The following is a 25,305-nucleotide window of genomic DNA, read 5'->3' as shown; positions in this document are numbered from 1 at the left end:
TTTTTTTAGTAGAGAGGGGGTTTCACCGTGTTAGCCAGGATGGTCTCGATTTCCTGACCTCGTGATCCGCCCGTCTCGGCCTCCCAAAGTGCTGGGATGACAGGCTTGAGCCACCGCGCCCGGCCTCTATCCTCTATTTCTAAGAGGATACTCTTGGATCTGTTTCTTTTCTGGCAGGAAGCTAGGAAGCTAGGAAGCTAGGAAGCTAGGAAGGGGTCCTGCCCTGGCTCTGGGCTGTCACCTTAAACACCATGTAAAGGTCCTCCAGCTCTTCAATTGAGAAACCAATGTCCACAGGTATAGCTCGGACCTAGAAGGAAGGAGAAACAGGGTGTATGGCTGGATCACAAGCTCCTGCCACAGAAGTACAGCACTCCGTGGGAGTATCCTCAGCAGATGAAGGCAAGGGTGTGAACCGCCTCTCAGTGGCCCAGCACTCAAGGGCAGACCCTTCAGGAGAGGGCGAGGCCCACAGCCATCCCTGACTCCCCACCCACCAGTCAGCTCACACTCCTGGGCTCCTTCCCAGGATGGGCTTGGGGGAGCCTCTCTCCTCAACATACAGTTGAGGTTGAAGGGTGAGGAATGCTCATTTGGCTCCCATCGTCCGGATCCCTGCGGAGACCCTGGTGCCAGCTCCGTAGAAGGAGCCCTCGAACCTGCCAGCCAGTGCTCCTTTGCTTTAATTGGCCGAAGCAGCCAGTCTCTGGTGCTGTGACCCAATGTCTTTACCGTGTCCCACAAGCCTGCAGGAGGGCTGGGAGTGTGGAAACAATGGAAGAAGTCCCTGCCTTTGGGGGCAGAGACCACAAACAGGTCTTGCAGTACAGGGTGGCAGGGAGGGCCTGGCCCCTCCAGAGACAAGGACAGAAGCCTGTGGCAGAGACATGGCATCTGGGGTGTGTGGAGGGTGGTGGCATGTTGCCGCCACCTGGGAGTGGGGCAGGGAACACATGGCACAGCCAGGCTGGGCGGGCTCGGCCCAGAGGGCATGTGGCTGTCAGGGTGGCAGCCATCTGAGAAGCTTCCCGGTGACTCACCCACCAGCAGAGAAAAGTGACTGGGACCTCTCCCCACATTCCCACCTACACCCCTGGATCTGGTCCCATGAATCCTACCATGATGTACGTACCAAAGCAGTGTAGGACAGTGGGTGCGGTGGAGCCCTGCACCCACCCTGCTCTGTGGAGAGGGCTCCGCTGCCCCCCGGCCCAGCCCCGCCCAGCCCCGCCCAGCCCCGCTGGCACCCATACCACACTCCTCTTGGCCGTGTCCTCCAAGGACTGGATCACTTTCAGCCTCTGTTTAAACCGCATCTGCTCGATGTCCTCGGCCCTCAGGCTGCTGAATTTCTACAGGCAGAGGTGACTTGGTGAGATCGAGCCAACTGCAGGGCAGAGGGCCGCCACCTGCCCGTAGCTACCCAAACCCACAGGCCAGATGGAGTGGCCTGGCCAAACTGACCCCACTGGATGCTGACCTCATAGGACACTTTCAGGAGCTCAAAGATGTCCACCTCTGCAGGGGGGTCATCGCCGCTGGTCAGCAAAGCATGGAGGTGTGGGATAGGAGGAGAGACACTCTGCTTATTGACCACATTATCCAGGTATCTACAAAAGGCAGAGGACAACCGTCCAGACCGCGCCCAGGCAGAGGGAGCCTCCTTCCCACAGCTGGGTGATGCGGAGGGACCCAACGTTTACACAGATTCCTAACAAGGAGTGTGCTGAGGACTGGGCACCCTGCAGGAGGGCAGAGGTGTGCCCCGGCAGGGCCCCCAGCAAGCTTGGGAGCTCTCTACGGGGCAGTGCTCCCAACAAGGCCTGAGCACTAACCCTGAGGACACCAGGCTGTTTTCTTAGTGGGGGGGTCCCCTGGGCAGGAATGCTTTATAACCCCAGGCCCTAACCAGATGGAAGGACAAGTTTCCTCCCTTTGGCGGGACCCTGGGGACGTGGGACCTTCTCGCCCTGGCCAAGAAGATTCAGGGATCAAAGGCTGAGTTGCAGGAGAAAGTCAGGTATGGGGAGGCCTGCTGCAGCTCAGGGAATCAGCTTCTCCAGGGACACAGCCCTGGGGATGGAGCCCGACCTCGGTCAGCTGCCCTAGCCCCGGCAGAGTTCATGGCCTCCCTGGCTCTCTGGGCTGAGCCTGACCTCAGCTGGGAGGAGGTAGCTGATTCCCCATGCCCATGGCCCTGATAGTGTCCCCTGCTCTGGAGGAGGCCCCACCCACTTGTAGGAAGGGGCAGGAAAACCAGCCAGACTCCAGCCACAGGCTGAGTATCTTGACATCAGTGTGAACCAAAAGCTACTTAGGCCCACAGTAGGAAGGTGACAACTCTGCTGGATCTAGACAGTCCCAGGCAGCACCTGGCCTGGCCACAGGCAAGTGGTAGAGTCCCAGGCTGTTCCCGGGGGCTGGGGGCATTCTAGGTCAGACAAATACACTATGTAGGAGGGTGGGATTGCACAGAGCTCAGGGCAGGGCAGAGGGTAGCCAGGAGGGGCCGGGGCGTGAAGGCCAGGCTGGGGGCTCAGACAGTGCCTTTGTACAGAGGACCCAGGCGAGGGGGAGGGCCAGGTCTGATCAGAGTCCTGGGATGCAGGCAGGTGAAAGACCTGAGAGGGGAACCCCAGGGAAAGGGCACGGTGGGCCTGGGCTGAGGCAGCAGGCTGAAGGGAAGGGGGGAAGGGACTGGATCCCAGACAGAATCTGCAAGGCATGGGATGTGGGGACTAAGGAGCGCGTGGAGGGGCTGGGATGACCCCGGGCCTCTGGCGTGACTAGCAGGACATCAGCTCATCCAGCTGTTCCAGTGGGCCCAGGGCAGGCCTGCTCCCTCCAGGGCGTGGGGTCTGCATTGCAGCTGAGCTTGGGGAGGTATGACCAGGACCACCTGGTGGACATGAAATGCCCAGCTGTGCCACCAACTGGAATTGTGGTCACTGGATCTTGGCTCTGGGTTGCCCCTAGGAGAAGCATCCCCACCCCCCAATCTGAGCGGCGGCCCTCCAGCCAGCGTGCTCTGCCCACAGCTCCTGCTTTATTCCTCCTGGCACCTATCACTGAGCGCTGCTTCATCTCCCACTAGAAAGGAGCCGGCTCCTGACCCCAGAGCACCCCCGCGTCCAGCTGCGGCCTGGCACTTCGCAGACACAGTCACTGGAGGCTGACTGGACAGTGCCCATGGCTGGTGAGGGGTTCTGCTGCGAGCCCCTAGCAGGAGAAGGAGCCCGGCATGTCACCTGCCCAGCATGGTCATGGCCTCGCCCTCGTCGCTGCAGCCCAGCAGCTGCTCCATGTTGGCGTCCAGGACGGCCAGGGCCACCTGCAGGATCACCTTGATGCCCTCATAGAAAAAACAGTCGACGATGACCACAGCGCTCTCGAAGGGCATGACACTGAGGAAGAGGGTCAGGAACCAGGACAGCGAGATGCTGGAGATCACCCCCAGGTCCTGCATCTTCTCTGAGAGCTGCGGCAGGAAGTCTCTTGTGAGCTCTTCAAAGATGCCTTGGTCCACCAGGGCTCCTGCGGGCAGGATAAGTGAGGCTGATGGTGAGCCCACCCCATGGCCTGGGTGGGCCCTCGCCTGCAGCCTACCAGCCCTGGCCACACCAGCATTGCCAGCTTTTCAGTGAGGGCTGAAGGGGACTTGGAGTGCCGGGAGAAAACAAGGACGAAAAAACCCTTCAAGTCTTCTCTCTACAGCTTCCAAACCACTGGGCGAAATAACTATTTCCTCCACTACACTTGAATTTTATTTGGGGGAAATACTGATTTCTCCCTGAGGCATGAGAGTTAAACAGCACCCTCAGTGACTGTGTCCCATCCTGATGACTGCGAATAGATGCAGCTCTGAAGGGCTCTAAGAGCGGTAACTCCAAACACCAGACGGCAGGGGAAGGACAGGATAACACACTTAAATATGAACTTAATTAAATACTCTTGCAAGTCATTTCCATTTAGTAACAGATTTCACTGGATGTGAGTTCAGTAAAGTTGAGCATCAGGTTACATGGGGGACATACACTCTCTAGTTTTGATGTTTGAAATTTTCTATAATCGGAAAGCTGACAGAAAGTTAGATGCATAGGAACTTAGGCTCTGAGGGGACTTTTATAAATCACCGAATGTGTAATACTACCCTCTAACTCCTAGGGAACCACGTGAAGCCTGGAGCTTGGCCTGGGAAGGGCTGCCGCCCTCATGGAACCAGCAGGCACCTGGAGACTCAGGCAAGGCGGCACCTGGGGACACTCACCCACCACCCTGGTGTTGTAGTAGTCGGGCAGCATGCGCTCGCACAGGGCCACCAGGAGCCAGAAGGCCTCCTCCTCACTGCCATAGAGCAGGAGCACCGAGGTCACGATGTTCATCGCCTGCCGGGCAGAGACAGCCGGGGAAGGCTTGCACTGCTGGCCAGCAAATGAAACTGTCTCTCCCTACCCCTCCCAGCTGCCCCCTCCCTAAAAGGGCCCACATGATCTCCTTCTTTTTGTTGTTGTTATTTTTATTATTTTTCAGGTTCTCATGGTAAAGATTAATGGCCTCCTACAAGCAAGTTTGCCTCTTCAGGAGCGCTGGGCATCTGGTAATGAGAAACTGCCCCTGCCCAACTCCGGGAAATGTCAAAAGGCAATTTGTAGGAAACTGATTGAACAGAGAGTCGGCCAACTCCTTCAAACTGGGTCAGAAGGCACTGGGAAACCACAGAGAAAGTGGACATCAACACATCACACTTCTGCAAAGTGGTGTTGGGTGTCGGAGGTGGGACGCGTGACCGAGCTGACGTGGAGGTGAGCCACGTGGCCAGAGCCCCACACCAAGGCCACTCACTGGGCACAGAACTAGGACCACACATAGCCCTAGCTGCTAACAAGACCTTTAAGGCAAACAGAATGCCATTTGACTCAGCCAGGAAAATGCCTGGAGTTAAAACCAAAAGCTGCCAGAACTGCTAACCCAAAGCATAATTAAATACCCTCATGCCCATCACTATAACAGAATATAGCAAGTGTTGATGAGGATGTGGAGAAATCGAAACCCTTGTGAATTGCTGGTGGGAATATAAAATGGTGCAGCTGCTGGGGAAGAAGCATGCAGTTCCTCAAAAAATTAAAAATAGGCCAGGCCACAGTAGCTCACGCCTTCTAATTCCAGCACTTCAGGAGGCTGATGAGGGTGGATCACTTGAGTCCAGGAGTTCAAGATCAGCCTGGGCCACACAGTGAGACCCCGTCTCTACAAAAAATACAAAACAGAGCTGGGCGTGGTGGTGTGCCCCTGCAGCCCCAGCTACCCAGGAGGCTGAGGTGAGAGATTGATTGAGCCCAGTAGATGGAGGCTGCAGTGAGCCATGATCGTGCCACTGACCTCTACTGTAGGCAACAGAAGGAGATCCTATCTCAAAAAAAGAGCCCAGGAATGGTGGCTGGTAGCTCACGTCTGTAATCTCAGCATTTTGAGAGGCTGAGGCAGAAGGATCACTTGAGCCTAGGACTTTGAGGCCTGTCTGGGCAAGACAGTGAGACCCCATGTCTTAAAAAAAAAAAAATAGCTGGGTATGGTGGCATATGCCTGTAGTCCCAGCTACTTGGGAGGCTGAGACAGGAGGATTCCCTTGTCCAAGGAGCTTGAGACCAGCCTGGACAACATAGCAACACCCTGTCTCTAAAAAAATAAATTAAATAAATTAAAAATAGAAATATTGGCCAGGCACAGTGGCTCATGCCCATAATCCCAGCACTTCGGGAGGCCAAGGCAGGTGGATCACCTGATGTCAGGAGTTCAAGACCAGCTTGGCCAACATGGCAAAACCCCGTCTCTACTAAAAATGCAAAACATTAGCTGGGCAGGGCGGCATGTGTCTGTAATCCCAGCTACTCAGGAGGCTGAGGCAGGAGAATCGCTTGAACCTCGGAGGTGGAGGTTGCAGTGAGCCGAGATTGCGCCACTGCACTCCAGCCTGGGCAACAAGAGTGAGATTCCATCTCAAAAAAAAAAAAAAGAAAAGAAAATGTGGTCTATGTAATATGATTGAGTCTTAGAAAGAAAAGAAATTCTTTTTTTTTTCTGAGATGGTCTCGCTGTGTCGCCCAGGCTGGAGTGCAGTGGCGCGATCTCGGCTCCCTGCAAGCTCCTCCTCCCAGGTTCACACCATTCTTCTGTCTCACTCTCCCGAGTAGCTGGGACTACAGGCGCCTGCCACCTTGCCTGGCTAATTTTTTGTATTTTTAGTAGAGACGGGGTTTCACCGTGTTAGCCAGGATGGTCTTGATCTCCTGGCCTTGTGATCTGCCCGCCTCAGCCTCCCAAAGTGCTGGGATCATAGGTGTGAGCCACCGCGCCTAGCCCGAAAGAAAGGAAATTCTGACACATTCATATGACATGGATGACCCTTGAGAATATCATGCTAAGTGAAATAAGCCAGGCACAGAAAGGCAAATACTGTATTATTTCACATATATGGGACACAGTTGTCCAGTTCATAGCAATGGAAAGTAGAACAGTGGTTGCTGTGGTGGTTGGGGCATGTTTAATGGGCACAGAGCTTTGGTTTTGCAAGATGAAAAGAGCTCTGGGGATGGATGGCGGTGACGGGTGCACAACAGTGTGAATGTGCTTAAAGCACTGAGCTGTACACTTAAAAATGGTGAACATGGGGAATTTTATGTTCTGTTTACTTATTTTACCAAACACATAAAACAATCGAATGCTGCTGGGACTCAGACAAAAGGAGCAAGAGGACAACTTCTATTTGGCATGGGGATGAGATGAGCAAGTAATACTGCTTTTAAATTACGTCTTTCTCTGCAGCTGCGCTCCTTCCTTGGGACATGAGGCAGGGTCACCACACAGGCCTGGGACCACAGGGACCTGCTCCTGTGAGCCTCTGGTGGCAGATGCTGTCTCTGGGCCCCTGTCAGGCCCCTTACCTGGCAGTAGCCGATGGTGGGGTTTCGGAAGGCATAGGCGGTCAGCACCCGCCGGAGGGCAGCAATGCCGAGCTCGTTCTGGAAGGCAGGGTGCTCGGGCATGGAGCGGTGCAGGTCTCGCTCGATCTCCTCTGTGGCCAGGCTATACTTCCCAGTGGACTTCTCCACCAGCTCAGCATAGTAGCCGGGGTGAGTCACCATCTCATTCCAGGCCCCTGGGGAGACACGGGTCCCGGCTGTCTCTGTCCTTCTTCTGGTACTTTGGGGGCAGTAACAGGGCAGGTTGGAGATACCGGTGCCCCACAGAGGAGAGGTGGGACTTGGGATCAAGCACAAGCTGCGAGGCAAGCTTTCCCTTGTGCTCCCGGGGAGGCTGCTCTACCCGAAAGTTCAAGCGGCTGACTTGCCTCCTCTAGAAACCACGGGTGTGAATGCTGTCAGAGCCCGTCCCAAGGAAAGGAGGCCTCTAGGGGACCCGTTTCCCTCCCACCCGGCCAGCAGAGTGCTTGGCCCCCAGCCTCTGTCCCTCGGGATGCTCCTCCTGGTTGGGCCCCTGGCCATGGCCCAGAGCCCGGATCCCGGCTATGTGAAAGTTGGGAGCTCCTGCCTGGCCAGCTTAAGAGGCGGAGGTTGCAGTGAGCTGAGATTGCATCGGTTCAGGCCGGCTCAGGACCAGACGAGCTCACATGGCGAGAGCTTGGGGGCTGTGACTGGCTGAGACATGGAGAGAGCTTGGGGGCTGTGACTGGCTGAGCTGAGGTTGGGGGTGGCTGCATCCCACTCACCGGAGAAGAGGAGCCATAGCTCTCCCCGGAGGCTCTCAGGGATGCCCTTCAAGACCAGTGCCCGTGTCTTGGCTGTGCGGTACATGCACACGCCGCGCCCATACTCGAAGAAGTGGATGTGCCATGATTCCTCTTTCATCTTCTCCTTGGCCTGAGGGAAAAGCGCATCAGGGAGCCTGGGGGCCGAAGCACATCTGAGTGCGGAGGCCTAGGCCATGCCGAAAGCCTCGTGAACACTCCAGACAGTGCTGGCCTGCAGGTGTGGCCTTCCTCACGATTCCCGGGAAAGACCAGGCCGCGCTGAGCCACACCTCCCAAGGCTCAGGAGACCAGCTCCTCAGCGGGAGGGCCCTTCCCTTCAGAGGCCTGGAGCCCATGGCAAACAGCACCACTGAGCAGGTAAGTGGAGCCCCCGAGAGAGTGCCTGCTCTGTCCCACGCTGCCAGGGTGCAGCCTGGATGGGCACTGCCCAGTGGTCAGCCTAGGGCCCTGAGGGAAGGCACAGGCCCAGGACTGGATCCAGCTTTCCTCCTGAGGGCTCCGCTCTGGACGGAGGCTGGAGTGCCGGCGCTCAGGGCTCACCCCCTTGGCTCCAAGGTCCTCCATGGGCGAGTTTTTCTGGAAGAGCTTGAGCAGGCCCTGGGATGCGGTTGGCACCTCCTGCGCACAGAAGCTCTGTCGGCTGCTGAGGGGAGAGGCTGGGCTGGCAGGCTGCTCCGGCACCTCCTGAGGAGCTGGAGAAGACTAGAAAACAAAACAGGGAAGGGGACACCTAACAACTGTGCTGCCGGGCAGCCTCTGACGCGCTGTCCACCCACAGCTGGACCAGGGCCCGGTGCAGAAAGGGCCATGGGGGCGAGCGGTGCATGGAGAAGAGCCTGTCTGGTTGGGCAGGAGGCTGTGGCTGCAGCTCTGCCCTCAGCTCTTCTCTGGCTGCTGGACACCGAGTCCTCAGTAACCAAACCCACCCTCACCAGTGAGTTAGTCTCAGGGAGTGAATTCTGGGAGGTCAGTGTAAAGAACAGGAGAGGCCCTATCCTAACGTGGAGGCACACCCCTGCCCACTCTCAGACCCATGCTTCTTGGGCTGCACAGAGGGTTGGGCGATGGCCTGTGATGTTGGTCTGGGCTCAGGGTGGGTTTGGGGTGACTGCGTCACCCAGTTGCCACCAAGGAAACGAGTGGCCCTCCTGCAGGAGTGTTGGGATAACCCAGGGAGCGTGCCAGGCCTGCGGCTGCCATCACGGTGCCACACGGGCCTGAGAGTGACAGGAGTGTTGGGGTAACCCAGGGAGCATGCCAGGCCTGCGGCTGCCATCATGGTGCCACACGGGCCTGAGAGTGATGCTGTCTTGGCAGAAAGCAAAGTCCAGTGTGGGAGAGCCCAGCTCGACCGGGGCCAGCTGACTGCCTGAGCTTCTTGGCTCTGCAGGTGGTAGACTCCCCATGGTGGGCTCCAGCCTGGGCTGGGCTCTCTATCCCTCACACCCTCCCGCTGGCTCTGGTCCCGTGGTCATGGTCCCACTGCACCCAGGGATGGGGCAGCAGCCAATGTGCTAGGCGCCCTCCTAAGACACTTTATATTCTGTGTTTTTTGAGAGAACCCTGATCTTGACTGTGGTGATGGCTTCATGGGGGTATACATGTTAAAACGTACCAAATTGTATTCCTTAAATATGTACAGTGTATTGCATATCAATTTTACCTCAATAAAGTTAATACAAGAGGAAAAAAGAAAAAAAAAGAGAGAACTCTGCTAGGTTCACACCCACAGTCTACCCCTCTGTCCCCCATGATGTTACAGAGACGGCTTTTGGGTCCACTTAAACAAATGTTTACGACGAGCTGCCTGAATCCAGTGGGCACAGCCCCAGTGCAGACCGACTGCCTGCTTGGAGATCCTGCTTCCCACCTGAGCTCCCCCAGAGGGACTGACTAGGACACACATGGGTTTGCAGGCTGTGAGGTGCCTTGGAGGATCACAAATCTTAGTGCCAGGGAAGGAGCCAGACCGCCGGGTGTGTGCTGCGCAGCAGACGCGTGCTCCCGGTGAGGCGGCAAATGCGACACTGAGCTTGGGGACCAGGTTGCTTTCTGCAGAAGCTTGGCTCAGGTCCCGCCTTACATTCAGGCTCACTGGCCTCAGGTGAACTCTCAGAGCTGCCTGGGATCCTATGTATTCCTAGTCCCGTCCTCCCTGCTTCCCCGAGGTAACCACCTCACATAAACCTCCAAAACCACCTGCCATCCTTGCATCCCACTGAACCACACTTCTTCCTGTTAAACTGAGCACACGGGAACAATCTGAGCCCTCCACAGGTGACTGCCCGCCTGCCCACCCACCTGCCTGCACCTGGACCCCATCCCCTGCCTTCTCTGCAGGAGTCGCTCTCCAGCACAGAACTGCACTGTTATTCCCCTAAAGGCCACCCCCACTTCAGCTGGGTGTTGTTCACATGTTATGCTCGCTCTGCTAAGATTCATCCAGTTGTATACTGTATGTGTACTCCTGGGTATGTATGTTAAACTTCAGTTAAAATTCCAGCCCTCCCAGAAGTTACCTCATTACTTTCTGCTGACCTTCACACAAAACTTCTTGAAAGAGATGCTTAACCTGTCTCCTTTCTCCAAGTTTTTTCCCGTGTCAAAAAGTGTATATTTATACTGTAATACTTTTATGCTAATACCATTATATAGTTCCCTTAGTCCTCTCTTTTTAAGATGTCAATTCCCTACTATAAGCAATATCGAAATTAGCTAGTAGGCCTTTTCTTCCCACTTTCCTCCCTCTCTGCCAACATCTGATCAAAAGGATATACTTTTTTTTTTTTTGTGAGACGGAGTCTCGCTCTGTCACCCAGGCTGGAGTGCAGTGGCCGGATCTCGGCTCACTGCAAGCTCCGCCTCCTGGGTTCACGCCATTCTCCTGCCTCAGCCGCCCGAGTAGCTGGGACTACAGGCGCCCGCCACCTTGCTCGGCTAGTTTTTTGTATTTTTTAGTAGAGATGGGGTTTCACCGTGTTAGCCAGGATGGTCTCGATCTCCTGACCTCGTGATCTGCCCATCTTGGCCTCCCATAGTGCTGGGATTACAGGCTTGAGCCACCGCGCCCGGCCAAAAGGATATACTTTTAATTAATAAGGCAATCAGTGAGCCTACTCTACTTTCCATGTACCTTCCTTTTTTTTTTTTGAGAAGGAGTCTCGCTCTGTCACCCAGGCTGGAGTACGGAGGTGCAACCTCCACCTCCTGGGCTCAGGCAATTCTCCTGCCTCAGCCTCCCAAGTAGCTGGGATTACAGGTGTGCGCCACCTGGCTAATTTTTGTATTTTTAATAGAGATGAGGTTTCACCATGTTGGCCAGGCTGGTCTCAAACTCCCGACTTCAGGTGACCTGCCTGCCTCGGCCTCCCAAAGTGTTGGGATTACAGGTGTGAGCCACCAAGCCCAGCCTCATATACCTTCCTGATCTCAGGTTTTGATTGTACTATGTCTCCATCATCAGAGACTATTACATTTACATACTGTCACCTCTATTCCTACTATCTAACCTTAATTCCACAGCTAAATATATTCAATGCTACCACCAGTCCTTATGCCCAAGCTGCTTCCATCACTCCTTGGTTGTCTGGAGTCTGTCCTCCAGCAGACTCCACAGACGCTGAGAGAGCCCCTGAACTCCTCTGCATGTTCTTTACAGCCTATGGTCTTTATACCTGAAGGTCAGTTCGGCTGGGTATAAAATCCTTGGGTCACAGCTTCTTTTACTGTATATCTTAAAAATGTTACTTTGTATAATCTCAGCACTTTGGGAGGCTGAAGTGGGTGGATCACTCTAGGTCAGGAGTTCAAGACCAGCCTGGCCAACATGGTGAAATCTCAACCCCATCTCTAAGAAAAATACAAACATTAGCCAGGCATGGTGAAACGCACATGTAGTCCCAGCAACTCAGGAGGCTGAGGCACGAGATTGCATGAACCTGGGAGGCAGAGGTTGCAGTGAGCCGAGATTGTGCCACTGCACTCCAGGAGACGCCCCCTGCTCAACCCCCACCAAAAAGTTACTCTAAAATGTTGCTACTGTATCACAAAGTCTCATACCTCTCTGAGGAGGAATCTCTCAGGATCTTGGCCCACTGCAACCTCCGCCTCCCACCTCCTGGGTTCAAGTGATTCTTGTGCCTCAGCCTCCCGAGTAGCTGGGATTCCAGGCATGTGCCACCACATCTAGCTTATTTTGGTATTTTTAGTAGAGACAGAGTTTCACCACGTTGGCCAGACTGGTTTTGAACTTCTGGCCTCAAGTGATCTGCCTGCTTTGGCCTCCCAAAGTCCTGGGATTACAGGTGTGAGTCACTGTGCCCAGCCTGGACTAATTTTTAAATCTTTAAAATCAAATAGTTTTATGAGATTATATGTCAATATTGACTATTTTGTATTGATTTTTCTAGACATTCAATGTGCCCTTCCACTATACAAGTTCAAGCTTATTTTCTAAGTTTTCCTGAATCATGGTTCCTATTACCTGTTATTCCACCGCTTTTCTCTGGGAAGGGTGTGGGGTAGCACTACAATTATACGTAAGTTGGATCTTCTTTGCCTGACTTCTTTATCCCTTCTCTGGACAATTTCTTCTCTATTTGTTTGAGTCTCGTCTGACTCCATTTTTCCTCCGTCTCTTCCTTATTTACCTTAATGTATTTTCATTCTTGTGTTCCTGATTTTCATTTCAGAAATATGTGTTTTTTTTATTTCCTCCTGAGTCCTGTCAACTCTCTTCATATTTTTCTGTTGACTAGTCACTTTTAACCTGAGCTTTCTAAACATTTTTAATTTATACCATTCTTTAGTAGTTTCTTTTTTTTTTTTTTTGAGACAGAGTCTTGCTCTGTCGCCCGGGCTGGAGTGCAGTGGCCGGATCTCAGCTCACTGCAAGCTCTGCCTCCCGGGTTCACGCCATTCTCCTGCCTCAGCCTCCCGAGTAGCTGGGACTACAGGCGCCCGCCACCTCGCCCGGCTAGTTTTTTTTTTTTTTTTTTTTTTTTAGTAGCCAGGATGGTCTCAATCTCCTGACCTCGTGATCTGCCCATCTTGGCCTCCCAAAGTGCTGGGATTACAGGCTTGAGCCACCGCGCCTGGCCCATTCTTTAGTAGTTTCTATAGTTTTTCTAATTCCTTTGAGATCACTTGGAAACATCAGGACACAGTTTTCATCTGCCTGGAGGAATGTTTTTCTGGTGTGCTTTCATTATCTGTGGAAGGTTATCTGGTTCACTCTCTCCCCACAGTATCTTTGTACAGGGTGTGATCAGCATCTTTTCCTGTTCTTTCAGCAGGATGTTCTATGTATGGGCGGTTGTGGGTCAGAGTAGCTTTCTGAACTCTACAGCTGGAAGGGGCCTTTCCCTGCAGTGGTCGGTCTGTGTAGCCCTTGCTCCTGTACTTTCTAGGATCGGCCACCTCTTTCTTGTATCTGAAGCTTTTCTCCTTTACCCCAAGTGCTCCTGCTCTGTTCAATCCCAGCTCTTTTCTTGCAGAAGAGAAGTTTTTGTCAAGGGCATGCTTCCCTCACATTCCTGATCTTTCCTCAGCCGTATAATATGTCAGGCAGCGATAAGGCTGTGGGTAGAAATAAAGCAGGATTTTGTGCTTCCATTAATAAAAAAGCCTCCTCTATAAACTGGAGCCTGGAGCCTGAGACTGACTGCCCCAGTCTCACTGGCTCTCTCAGATTCACTTGGTGAGGTTTCCATTTGCGAAGTAGTCTCTCGTGAGGGGTATTCTGGTGACTTCTGGATTCCTTGGCTCTTAGGACTGTCGGAGCCCCTTTTCCTTCCTGCCATTGCCTCAGCACAGCTACTGGCTCTGTGTCTGCACAGAGTCATGTCACAGTTGGTGGTCTGGCACCCATCTATGGTGCATAGTTGGTGCAGAGAGCATAGCATGGAGGTTCCTCGAAATATTAAAAATAGAATTGCTATACAATCCAGCAATTCCACTCCAGGGTATGTCCCCAAAAGAAATGAAAGCAAAGATTCGAACAGACATCTGTACACCCATGTTCACAGCAGTGTTACTCATAGTAGCCATGAGGTGGAAGCAGTCCAAGTTTCAATGGATGAACAAAATGTGGCTTATCCATACAATGGCATGTGATTCAGCCTTAAAAAAGAAATCTTAAGCATGCTACAACAGGGATGAACCTGGAGGACATCATGCTAAATGAAGTAAGCCAGGCACAAAAGGGAAAATACTATATGCTTCCACTTATGTGCATTACCTAGAATAGTTCAATTCAAAGAGTCAAAAGGTAGAATGGTGCTTGCTAGGGGCTGGGAGAGTGGGGACTGAGGAGTTACTGTTTAATGGGTTCAGAGTTTCAATTTTGCAGAATTGAAAAAGTTCTGTGGATGGATGGTGGTGACGGCATAACAAGGTGAATGTACTTAATGGTAAATGTTGTTATGTGTGTTTTACCACAATAATATCTCCTGAATCTGACCCCTTCTTACCACCTACACTGCTCCTACCTTTGATGCTGGACTCTATCATCTTGTGCCCTGCTACTGTGGCGGCCTCCAGCCGGCCTCCTTGCTTCTGCTCTTGCCACTCTCTAGTCCAGCACTGCCCAAGAGAGACGATGACAGCCACAAATGTAATTGTAAACTTTCTAGTAGCCACACTAAAAAGTCCTAAAATAAATCGAGATTAATTTTAACAATATATTTGACTTAATCTAATACATCTAAAATATTTGCATTTCAACAGGAATCAATTAAAAAATGATGGAGTGGCCAGGCGTAGTGGTTCACTCCTGTAATCCCAGCACTTCGGGAGGCTGAGGCAGGTGGATCATCGGAGGTCAGGAGTTCGAGACCTATCTGGCCAACATGGCGAAAACCCATCTCTACTAAAAATACAAAATTAGTTGGGCATGGTGGTGGATGCCTGTAATCCCAGCTACTCGGGAGGCTGAGGCAGGAGAATCACTTGAACTTGGGAGGCAAAGGTTGCAGTGAGCCAAAACTGCCCCACTGTACTCCAGCCTGGGTGACAGAGCAAAACTCTGTCTCTCAAAAAAAAAAAAAAAGGGAGATATTTTATGTTTTTCTTTTCATACTAAGTCTCCAAAACCCACGTATAGTGAACACTTACCGTACATTTCCGCTGGGACCTGCTGGGTTTCCAGTGCTCCATGGCCACACGTGGCTGCTGTACTACATGGGGCACCTCTAATCCACTGTCAACGTGGGCGGCCTCAGTAACCCCATTAACACGTAAACAGGTCCTGTCCTCCTCTGGTCATGACTCTTCACTGGTTTCTCATCTCACCTAGGGTCAAAGCTGCAGCACTCACAGGGTCTACGGGCTTTCGGTGACTTGGCCTTCTGCCACCTCTCTGGTCTCACCGCCTACACCTGGTCAGTCTCCTAAGCCCTGGTCCCAGGAGCCCGTGCCACGCCCAATCCTGTCTCCCAGCTTGCTGTGCTCTCTGCCTCCAACACTCTGCCCCAGACACACTACGGCTGGTTCCTCTGCTTCTTTCAAGTTCCTCCTTCAGTGCTGCCTGATCAGTGAGGTCACCCACGAGGAACAGAGAGAAAATGGAGCCCCCTTCTTTCCTCTGGCACTCCTCATCTCCTCATCCTGCTTTATTTCAACCCATAGCCCTTATCACTGCCTGACATATTGTATGTTTATTTGCTTACTGTCTCCCTCACTGGAATATTAGCTCTAAGTGAACATGCACCCTGTCCGATGTGTTCACTGTTCTACTCCTGGGGCCTAGAATAGCAGCTGGCACCTAATAGGAATGCAATAAAATGTGTTTGCATACATGAAGCCGAGTGCCTGGGAGGGGCCACGAGTGGTGCTTACTCAGCTTTCAGGAAGTGTGGGGCCTCATGGAGGCAGAGGAGGCTTGACCACCCTGTTCACTGCCCTGCCACTCAATCCAACTTCACTCTTTCTTGAAATCCCAGATGAAGCCCAACCTCCTCCACACCTTTCTTAGTATCTCCAATCCACACTGATTCCGCCCACCCCTTCCCACCCACTCATCTATGTAGTAATTTATTTAGCATCTATTATTGGGGCAGACAATGTAAAGGCCTGCCTGGGCCAGACCACACACGGTTCTAAAGCACTGAGGACACGTGCACCCGCAGCTCCCATGCCTGCTGCCCAATGAGATGGGGCCTGCAGGGCTGGGCACTGATTTTTCCAGAGAAACTGGATCTGTGAATTTATATATGGACTCTTCTAATGGCCAAATGTTTTTGCAAATTCAGACTCAACGACAGCAGCAGCACATCCATCTTGTCACACCAGAAAGCAAGGAATCAAAGACGACCAGTGTTGTGCCCAGGGACTCTCAGGGCCAGCCCAGATGAGCCCCTCTGGCCACATATAGAATACGCATAGTGATTCCAGTGGAAAGACACATATCAAGTTGCTTAAATCCATATGTTCATAACTACAATAAAAAGTAAGCCAAAAAACTCACTGGTCACACATGGAAGACACTAGGAAACCAGCTCATCATTATTCTGACAACTGGAGAGTAAGAAGGAAGAGTAAAAGATGTATTCTGCCTTTCCTCTGAACCGTGCCTGGGGACAACTGGAGAGTAAGAAGGAAGAGTAAAAGATGTATTCTGCCTTTCCTCTGAACCGTGCCTGGGGTCAACTGGAGAGTAAGAAGGAAGAGTAAAAGATGTATTCTGCCTTTCCTCTGAACCGTGCCTGGGGTCAACTGGAGAGTAAGAAGGAAGAGTAAAAGATGTATTCTGCCTTTCCTCTATGAACCGTGCCTGGGGTCGGCTTCCCTCTGTGGGAGAATTTCAGCTCCCAGATGAAAGGAGGAATGGAATGAGTGTGCCGCTGGCCGCTGGATCCAAGCATATTCTCAATGACAGACGGTAGCATGGACATGGAGAGGTGGCCGGTCGCCCGACATCCCTTGTTGGAAGTGAACAGCACCTTGAGCCTGCCCACAGGCAAACTTGCCAGAACCAAAATCAGCTCAGCCTGAATGTGATCATGGCTCTCGGTCTCACTGCTCAACCAACTTAAAGGAAACAGGGGACACAGGAGCTTGCTAAACGCCTGCAGTGGATGCAATCAACAAAATCAGACAATGAGAGACTATACAAGTCGCCGATTCCTTCAACAAAATACTGTGGAAGAATAAACAAGAACTAGGTGGAACAGAAGCCCATAGATTAAAGGGATTTAAGAGACCTATCAATCAACAGTGACATGTGTGACTTTTGTGTGTCTCAGTTCAAATAATCAAACCGTGAAAAGTACACGGGGAAGTGTGAATACAGTATTTGATGATATTAAGGAATTACTGTTAAGTTGGCTGGTACGATAGTGATACTGCAGTTCTACTGGCAAGAACTTCAGACTGAAAGCCTGGCAGGGAAGGCTGTGAGCACAAAGCCGAAGTATATAGGCCTCCACAGTGTGGCTTTGCTCTCAGCACAGCAGCAGAAAGGATGGCCAGAGAGGGCTCCTCATGGGCACTGGGCCCAGCAGGAGTGAGGAGTATCAGGGTATGTGGCTAGGGGAGCAGAGAGGCTGTGATGTTGCTGGGCAGTGTGGGTCTGGGCTAGGGGTCTCCTGCCAGCTCCGACACATCAGCCCCTAGGCGGAGGCCCACAGCAGGCACCATGGGGTCAGGCTCCAGCAGGGAGGCTGATGCATGCCCTGGCTCTTCCTGACCCTGTTGCTCCCAAGGGGCTTCTCACCTCTGTGTTAGTGTCCACAACGCTGGCTTTCCTGCTCCCAACGATACTGCCTGGCTGCTTGGATGGCGTTTTCTGGAGGAAGTCAGAGATCCTCTGAACCAAGAAATCACGGTCTTTCAGGTTGGCAAACAAGAATGTCATTTTGCTTTTGGTGCTGATGGACAGGGGGCTGGGCAGCACGCTGGAGCTGTCGGCTTTTTCGACAATGGTCACCTGAGAAGGTGGAAGAACTCTTTTTAGTGTCTGTATCTCAGGTCCTGCCGCTGGGCATGCTTTGTGAATGACAGACTGTCATGCAGCTGTCCCCTCCTGGGCACAATGCAGTGAGTGGCCCGACTGCCCTCATATTCTGACTCTGCCACCCGCTGCACACAACCCCAACCAAGCTGCCTGTGCCTGTAAGGTCCTGTTTTTCCTGTCGATGGGGGTGAGCACATTGGCCATGCAGGGCGGTTCTGAGGATGATGACGTAAAGTGTTCAGCCCAGCTGCTGGCCGTCACCGGCTCTCAGAAGGCTGTCCTAAAGCAGGGCAAGCGGTCCCTTGCTTGCAGGACTGTCCCCTGCACTTGTTCCCAGGGAACACTTTTTGATAGCAGGGGTCCTGGAACTTGGCTCTGAACCTTTCTGAGGTGTGGAGGGCACAGGACAGGCTTTCAGCGGGCACCTCTGCAGAGCCCAAGGCCTGGCAGGGAGACAGACAAGGGATGCACCAGCTGAGCACAGTCAGCAGGGGTGAGTGCTGGGAAGGGGGAAGGCTGGGTGGCCCCAGGAGAGGCGGCCACTGAGCTAAGACCTGGTCCAGCCAGGTGAGTGCTGGGGAAGAGATGGGCAGGGGCACAGCAGTCACCCTGCAGAGCGGGGTGGGACTGCCTGAGGGAGGAAGAGAAGGCCAGAGAAGCCAGGACAGCATGACTGGGGACGCGGTGGGGAGTGTGTGTGCACTTTTTATGTTTGTGTGTGAGCATATACATGGGGTGTGCCGGGGCAGAGGCACACAGAAGGCCTCACAGGTCACAGGAGGCAGGTGGGAGAAGACACTAGAGGACTCTAAGCAGGTTGCCAACATGCTCTGACTGACATTTCAAATTTTGCTGGTTGCTGTGGGAGGATGTGTTGTAAAGGGGCTAAGTGTGTTGGGCCAGGTGTGGTAGCTCTTGCCTGTAATTCCAACACTTTGGAAGGCTGAGGAGGAAGGATTACTTGAATCCAAAAGTTTGAGACCAGCCTGGGCAACAAGAGGAACCCCTGTCTCTGTTAAAAAAACAACAACAACAAAAAAAAAACAGCTAGGTGTGGTGGCACACATCTGTTGTCCCAGCTACTTGGGAGGTTGAGGTGGGAGAATCACTTAAGCCCCGGAGATGGAGGCTGCAGTGAGCCATGATCACACCACTGCATTCCTGCCTAGGCAAGAGTGAGACCCTGTCTCCAAAAAAAACAAAAACAAAAAAACAAAGCGGAGGTGGGGGTTAAGTGTGGTTAGGGAGTGGCTAAAGCAGATGATGGTGGCAGCCATGGAGAGGAAGGGCTGAGCTCTGCGGGGTGAGCTGGCAAGACATGCTGTAGATAGGACAGAGGGAGGAGGGAGAGGTTGGAATCTAGGCTGATACGTGGTTTCTACCTGGACAAAGGGTGGAAGAGGGGTCACTTCCCAAGGGAAGTACGGAAGGGCGTGGTTGGGAGTGAAATTCAAGAGCCCGCTACACCCACAGCAGAGTGTGCTGCGTGTGCAGGAGCCTGCAGGCGGGAACGTGGAGGAGCGGGTGTGTTGAGGGGTTGGCATTGGCCGTCTCCACCCTGACCAGCTGCAGGGTTCATCACCAGAGCAAACTCAGCCCTCCAGCGTGGGCCAGTCCTGCTCCCCGAGCCCTCCAGTGTGGGCCGGTCCTGCTCCCCGAGCCCTCCAGTGTGGGCCGGTCCTGCTCCCCGAGCCCTCCAGTGTGGGCCGGTCCTGCTCCCCGAGCCCTGCAGTGTGGGCCGGTCCTGCTCCCCGAGCCCTCCAGTGTGGGCCGGTCCTGCTCCCCGAGCCCTCCAGTGTGGGCCGGTCCTGCTCCCCGAGCCCTCCAGTGTGGGTTGGTCCTGCTCCCCGAGCCCTCCAGTGTGGGCTGGTCCTGCTCCCCGAGCCCTCCAGTGTGGGCCGGTCCTGTTCCCCGAGCTCCACCAGGGTTCTACCATCTGAGATGTCAAGGGCCCGGCAAGAGAAATTCAAATGCAGCTTCAGGTGTCAGGAAGACCCCTAGGCCCAGGGGCCAGGTCAGTCCAGTGCCCGGGACAGATCCACAGGGCCCTAGTGCTAATAGAATGTGGGGTCCGGATAACACCTGAGCCTCTCAACCTGGAGCTTTTGGAGCTGTGGCTCTTCTGAGTTCCTTCCCTCTGACTTCTCTTGGGGAAACTGAGGCAACAACTCTCCCACACCTATTCTCAGCTACAGCTACACCTTGAGGGATTTGTGCAAATGGCAGGAAAGTCTTTAAGAATCTCAGCTGGGCGCGGTGGCTCATGTCTGTAATCCCAGCGCTTTGGGAGGCCGAGGTGGGCGGATCACAAGGTCAGGAGATCAAGACCATCGTGGCTAACACAGTGAAACCCTGTCTCTACTAAAAATCCAAAAAATTAGCCGGGCATGGTGGCAGATGCCTGTAGTCCCAGCTACTCGGGAGAGGTAGGAGAATGGCACGAACAGTGAGCAGAGATCACACCACTGCACTCCAGCCTGGGCAAGAGAGCGAGACTCCATCTCAAAAATAAATAAATACATAAATAAAAATAAAAGAATCTCACTTGCTTCTTCTTATAATTCAACAGTCAGTGCCCTGCTTGGCCACAAGGAAAAGGAGTCCTTGGGACCTGTCCTGACTCAGTCTCATGTCTTCTATTTGGGCAAGGTGCCTTATCCTTGCTCCACACCCCTTCACTGTAGTGCAGGACGGATGGCCTTATTCCCACCAGGGTCACTGTGGAGGCCCAAGAAACCCGAGAAGGAGCAAGCGAGAGCCAATGCCGCCTCACAGGGGAGAGCCGGCCTCTGATGGCCTGCTGGAGCCTGAGCCACAGCCAAGGTGCTGTGTCCAGAGAGGACTGGTGAGGTGGCCTCTGAGAATGACATGTGGGACCGGTGCAGGAACAGGGTCCTTTAAGCCCAGCCACAGAGCAGTGCTTTGCCAAAATTCAACTGCAGGGCCCAGAAGGCAAGCCTGACGGAAACTCATGCAAGTACCCGGGAGGGCAAGCAGTGTGCCCCCACCATGTCACCTGCCTCCCCCACAGGGCAGGTGCTTGTGGAGGGGCTCACTCGGCCTGCATCCTCCACCTGTCCCATCACTGAGTGACATGTGGCTGTCTGGGCTAGGGCCTCCTCCCAGATGCCCCCCAGTAAGCCAGGGCAGAGCAGGACAGGCTGGTCCCTGAGCTGACTGACCCCTCAGGGATAGAAAGGCCCTGGCCTCTCAATTAGGGGATGCTGACCTCCCTCAGGGGTATGATGAGGTGGCACGCGTCCTCCTCCTTGCTGGCGAAGCAGATGTAGTTGTTGGAGATGAACATCTGGCCAGGGATGTGCAGCTTGTTGAACGGTGTCCACAGGGTGCAGCTCGTGTGGCCGTCCAGCCGCTCATCCCTGGGTAGCCGGAACGTGGCTCGGTAGCACTCATTCTTGGCTCGGGCGTCCAGGTCTCTGGGGAAACAAGGTGGGAGGACAGGAGGAAAGGGGACAAAGTCAGGACCAGCACACTCTCAAGGAAGCCTGGGGCCTCCCCAGGCCTGTTTCCACATCAGATTCAGGATCCCTGGGGCTCTCCCTGGAGGAAGTCCCGCTCAGGGACCTGAGAGTTCAATAGAAGATGCACGCTGAGTCACCAGGCAGAAGGTGGGACAGTCACACAACCAGCGGAGAAGTGGCCAGCAAGCAATGTGTCCTGAGACTGCTTTGAAAAGGACACCTAGACGCTGGCCTGGGCAATGTGCAACCCATCCCTCGGTACTGAAGGGCAGACAGAGCCCAGAGCGTCTGCACTGGTCCCACTCAAATGGACGGCTCTGGGCAGCTCTTCCACCCTGGGCAGGCCTAACCCCAGGTTTCACCTTGAAGCCTGGGTGAGGAGCTCCCCACAGGGAGGTGTGGAGCTAAAACTAAAGCATGCGGCTGCTAACAGACGCGCACGCCTGTGTATCTCATGGCTGTGACAGTGGCCTGGCCCAGGGCCCCACCCCTTCGGTGGCTCTGTTCACATAAACCCTCCCAGCCCCAAAGGGAGCCTCCTGTCTGGCCTGGGCTGCCGTGGCCTAAGCAGGGCCTGGCTGCACCCTCGCCGGCAGTGCCAGCATGGCCATGCTCCACCTCTACTGTTCTTTCCAAAAGGTCCCACGGCCAACCAGCACCCACACCCTAAGGGCAACATGCTGGCACAATCTTCTGCTTCTGGGGGTGGACCCCAGAGTTTGGGCCTAGACCATAGTCTGTGGGTGCAATGCAGGAAATGGCCTGGTTGGAATGAGGTTGCTGAACACATGGGTGTGAATCTGGCTGTGCTCAGGTTGGCTGTGGGACCCAGGGAACCTCAGAGATCTTGGCCAGCCTCTTGAGTTTCCCATAAGCTACAACCTAGAAGCTTAAGCATAAGCAGCCCAGGAGGGCCGGCTGCTATGATGCGTTCCTATCCATCAGTCCTCTGGACAAGGCAGCAGGGACTCAGACCCACACATGGCCCAGCTCCTTGGCTGGCTTCAGACCCAGAGGTCTGCTTCCACATCAAACTCAGGACCCCTGGGGTCCCATGGCTGGGAGGGTCCTCTGGCCAGAGTCTCGGGATATACAGAAGAGTTATCAATCACGGTGGGACGGAGGCCGTGCACTTGAGCCCAGATTCACCAAAGCCTTTCTGGGGGCGTCAGAGCACCCCGGCTGAGGTGGCTAGATCCTGGCTCCACTGCTCACTGAGGACTTCAGGCAACTTACTTGACCTCTCCGTGCCTCAGCTTCCTTGTCTGATACCTAGGGATGGTAACAGACCCTTCCCATCGTAGGGCCAAGAGGAGTAAAGTGTGAAAAGCCTCCTCCCCGTTAGTGGTCAGGACATCACTGCTATCTCCTGCTGCCTCTCCACACGCTACTGCAATGATCTGTTTACCTGGCTTCCCTCCCAAGTGGGGAACCCATGAGGGGTAAATGTGGACACCCTCTCCAGGTCTACACACTTGGACCAGGCAGGTCCCAGCCAAGGTCAGCAAACCTGGCTCACATGAGCCCACCCCAGCCCTGGAGGGTAACACACCGCTTCAGGGCTGAGATGTTCCTGTGTGGCCGGACAGGCCTGGGCAGGACCTTGTCCTCCAGGAAGCCCTCACTGTCCAGCAGCTGCCGCATGGCCAGGTTGGCCAACTGCTCCATGAGCTTGAAGGTCTCGCCGATGTTGAGGAACATGGAGAAGAAGAGCTCCTGGTCGCGAGTGTCCACACGGATGCTCTCGGGGAAGAGCAGGGTGGCGTTCTTCTCCAGACGCGTTATGTCCACCCACTGCACCACGAGGCTCACTGTGCCCGCAGGGACAGACACACCGCGGGTCAGGGCCTGGCAGGGTGAGGCTCCTGATGCCCATCTGTACCCCAGACCCACCCTAGGGAACTGCTCTCTGGGGGCAGCACTTCCTGCATGCCCAGGCCTGGCTGGGCTGGGTCACGCCCTCCATGTGGAGGGACCAGGCCACTGAGGTGTCCACTGCCTTTCAGACCAACTACACACGGTGTCTGCCCCACCAGTGGCTGAAGGGGAAAGGAACGAATGTGCGGAGGTGAACCACCAAGACCCACCCCGTAGCTCCCCTAAGTGGGAGCGCACTGATGTGTGAACAGTCACAGCACAGCATGGCCAACACAGAGCAGGACCCAGCTCCTGCTGATGGGAGGTGACTGGCCACCTGGTTGTGACAGGTAAGTGGCAAGGGCAGGAGGGGGCACAGGGAGGCTGTGGGCTGAGGGAGACGAGGAGGGAGGAGGGCGTGGTGGGCTTGGGGATGGCTAAGACCTTGGGGGCTCTTTCTGGAGCTGCTGGGGAACCAGGCTCGCATCCTGTGGCCGGGGTGTCTGCAGAGAGGGACCTGCAGCAGATGAGGGCTGTGGCACACACCCAAGGCACTGCATGGCATGGAATCCCAGGAATTCGGGGCAGACGTGTGCCCGAATACACCAGCTCAGCAGAAGAGGGCAGGGCAGGCATGTGGAGCCACCATGTGGAGAACCCTACTAGCGAGGGGTGGGCACGGTAAAAGCCGGCTGGGAGCAGGTGGACGCCTGGCCAAGGCTGGACAGTCCCACCCTGGGCTGCGAAGGTGGCATTTGGGCTTCAGGGAGATCCCTCTGGTGGCCATGTGGGGATGGAGAATCTGGAGGCTGAGGGCAGGGAGGGGCTGAGGGCGTGGGGGCTGGGGCACACTGAGGGGCTGGCTCACCTTCCTTCCCCAGCAGGAAGGAGTAGAAGCACAGGTGGTTGACGGTCAGGTAGAGCCAGCCCTGCCGGGGCACGCGGCCCTTCCAGTAGCTGCAGGAGTAGTAATTCACCAGCTTCTCGCCCTCAGGCATCCCAAACTGCTTCCGCATCTTCAGCTCGGCCTCCTTGAACTTCCCGGGGTCCTCGTCTCCCTGGGGCTGCAGGTTCTTGTTCTCTTCTGCGATGATGCCCTGGAGGAAGACAAGAGGACTAGGGCTTGCCCTGCACAGTCCTGGACAGGTCACAGCGTGGAGCAGAGAGGCCCAGGGAACCCAGGACTCATGGACCTTGGTCTAAGGGCTACAGGCACAGGTGGGAGCAGTCAGCGGCTCTTGCTGGGTTGCAGTCAAGGCACATGGATGACGGATGCTGCCTGTGTGACTCTCCAGATAAAGCTCCTGCAACTCCCTGAACTACTGTCATCACCAGCTGTGAGCAGAGACTTAAAAAAAAAATTAAGACAGGGTCTCACTGTCACCCAAGCTGGAGTGCAGCCTCAACCCAACAGCTGAAGCCATCCTCCTGCCTCAATTCTAAATATTTTCTAATTTCCATTTCTTCCTTGGCCTATGAGTCATTTAGAGTTTTTTCTGCTGATGTGTTTTTTGGGCCTGGCATATAGGAGGCAGTGAATAATGCCACAACTACTATTATTATCACCGCCCAATTGCTCACCAGAGAGTAAAGGTTTGCTTCTACTCTCTCCACCTGTTTTCCTGGAGACAGAGGCAACGAGGTCTCAACTTGAACCCCTAAGTGCACCGAGAAGAGCTGAGAAACTTGGTCATGTCTGTCCCGGCATGGGAGGTTCTGGTATCAGGAATTCACAAGGGCCCAAAGCAACTTTGTACCACACGACTTTGACCTAGTAAGAGCCTTCCCATGACTCTAACTTAAGGAAATAACCTAACAGAAAGAACAAGACACATACATTCAGGCCAGGTGCGGTGACTGACGCCTGTAACCCCAGAACTTCGGCAGGCCAAGGTGGGTGGATCACTTGAGGTCAGGAGTTTGAGACCAGCCTGGCCAACATGGCAAAATCCCATCTCTACTCCTTTTTTTCTTTTGAGACGGAGTCTCACTCTGTTGCCCAGGCTGGAGGGCAATGGCACGATCTCGGCTCACTGCAAGCTCTGCCTCCCGGGTTCACACCATTCTCCTGCCTCAGCCTCCTGAGTAGCTGGAACTACAGGCACCCGCCACCACGCCTGGCTAGTTTTTTTGGTATTTTTAGTAGAGACAGGGTTTCACTGTGTTAGCCAGGATGGTCTCTATCTCCTGACCTTGTGATCCACCCGCCTCAGCCTCCCAAAGTGCTGGGATTACAGGCATGAGCC

At 54.2% G+C, this 25,305-nt stretch overlaps 1 protein-coding gene across 2 annotated transcripts in view; it reads right to left on the bottom strand.

Moving 5' to 3' along the window:
- The window catches only part of TBC1D9B (TBC1 domain family, member 9B (with GRAM domain)), a 39,368-nt gene that overhangs the window by 10,111 nt on the left and 3,952 nt on the right, over window positions 1-25,305 (bottom strand). For both annotated transcript variants that reach the window (XM_011976857.1, XM_011976858.1), the window contains exons 3-14: window positions 23,928-24,156; window positions 22,755-23,013; window positions 20,950-21,157; window positions 17,481-17,693; window positions 8,309-8,470; window positions 7,727-7,877; window positions 6,942-7,156; window positions 4,268-4,385; window positions 3,249-3,534; window positions 1,481-1,610; window positions 1,254-1,352; window positions 242-310 (exon numbers count right to left, since the gene is read on the bottom strand). In XM_011976857.1, the coding sequence (XP_011832247.1) occupies window positions 242-310; window positions 1,254-1,352; window positions 1,481-1,610; window positions 3,249-3,534; window positions 4,268-4,385; window positions 6,942-7,156; window positions 7,727-7,877; window positions 8,309-8,470; window positions 17,481-17,693; window positions 20,950-21,157; window positions 22,755-23,013; window positions 23,928-24,075 (2,058 nt within the window). In that variant the 5' untranslated portion in view covers window positions 24,076-24,156. The remainder of the gene's footprint in view (window positions 1-241; window positions 311-1,253; window positions 1,353-1,480; window positions 1,611-3,248; window positions 3,535-4,267; window positions 4,386-6,941; window positions 7,157-7,726; window positions 7,878-8,308; window positions 8,471-17,480; window positions 17,694-20,949; window positions 21,158-22,754; window positions 23,014-23,927; window positions 24,157-25,305) is intronic.

This window comes from Mandrillus leucophaeus, unplaced genomic scaffold (genome assembly GCF_000951045.1).
Source record: "Mandrillus leucophaeus isolate KB7577 unplaced genomic scaffold, Mleu.le_1.0 Scaffold170, whole genome shotgun sequence".
In the NCBI taxonomy this organism is placed as follows: domain Eukaryota; kingdom Metazoa; phylum Chordata; class Mammalia; order Primates; family Cercopithecidae; genus Mandrillus; species Mandrillus leucophaeus.
Note: the sequence above shows the minus strand (reverse complement) of the source record. Positions and strands in the feature narration are given on the sequence as shown.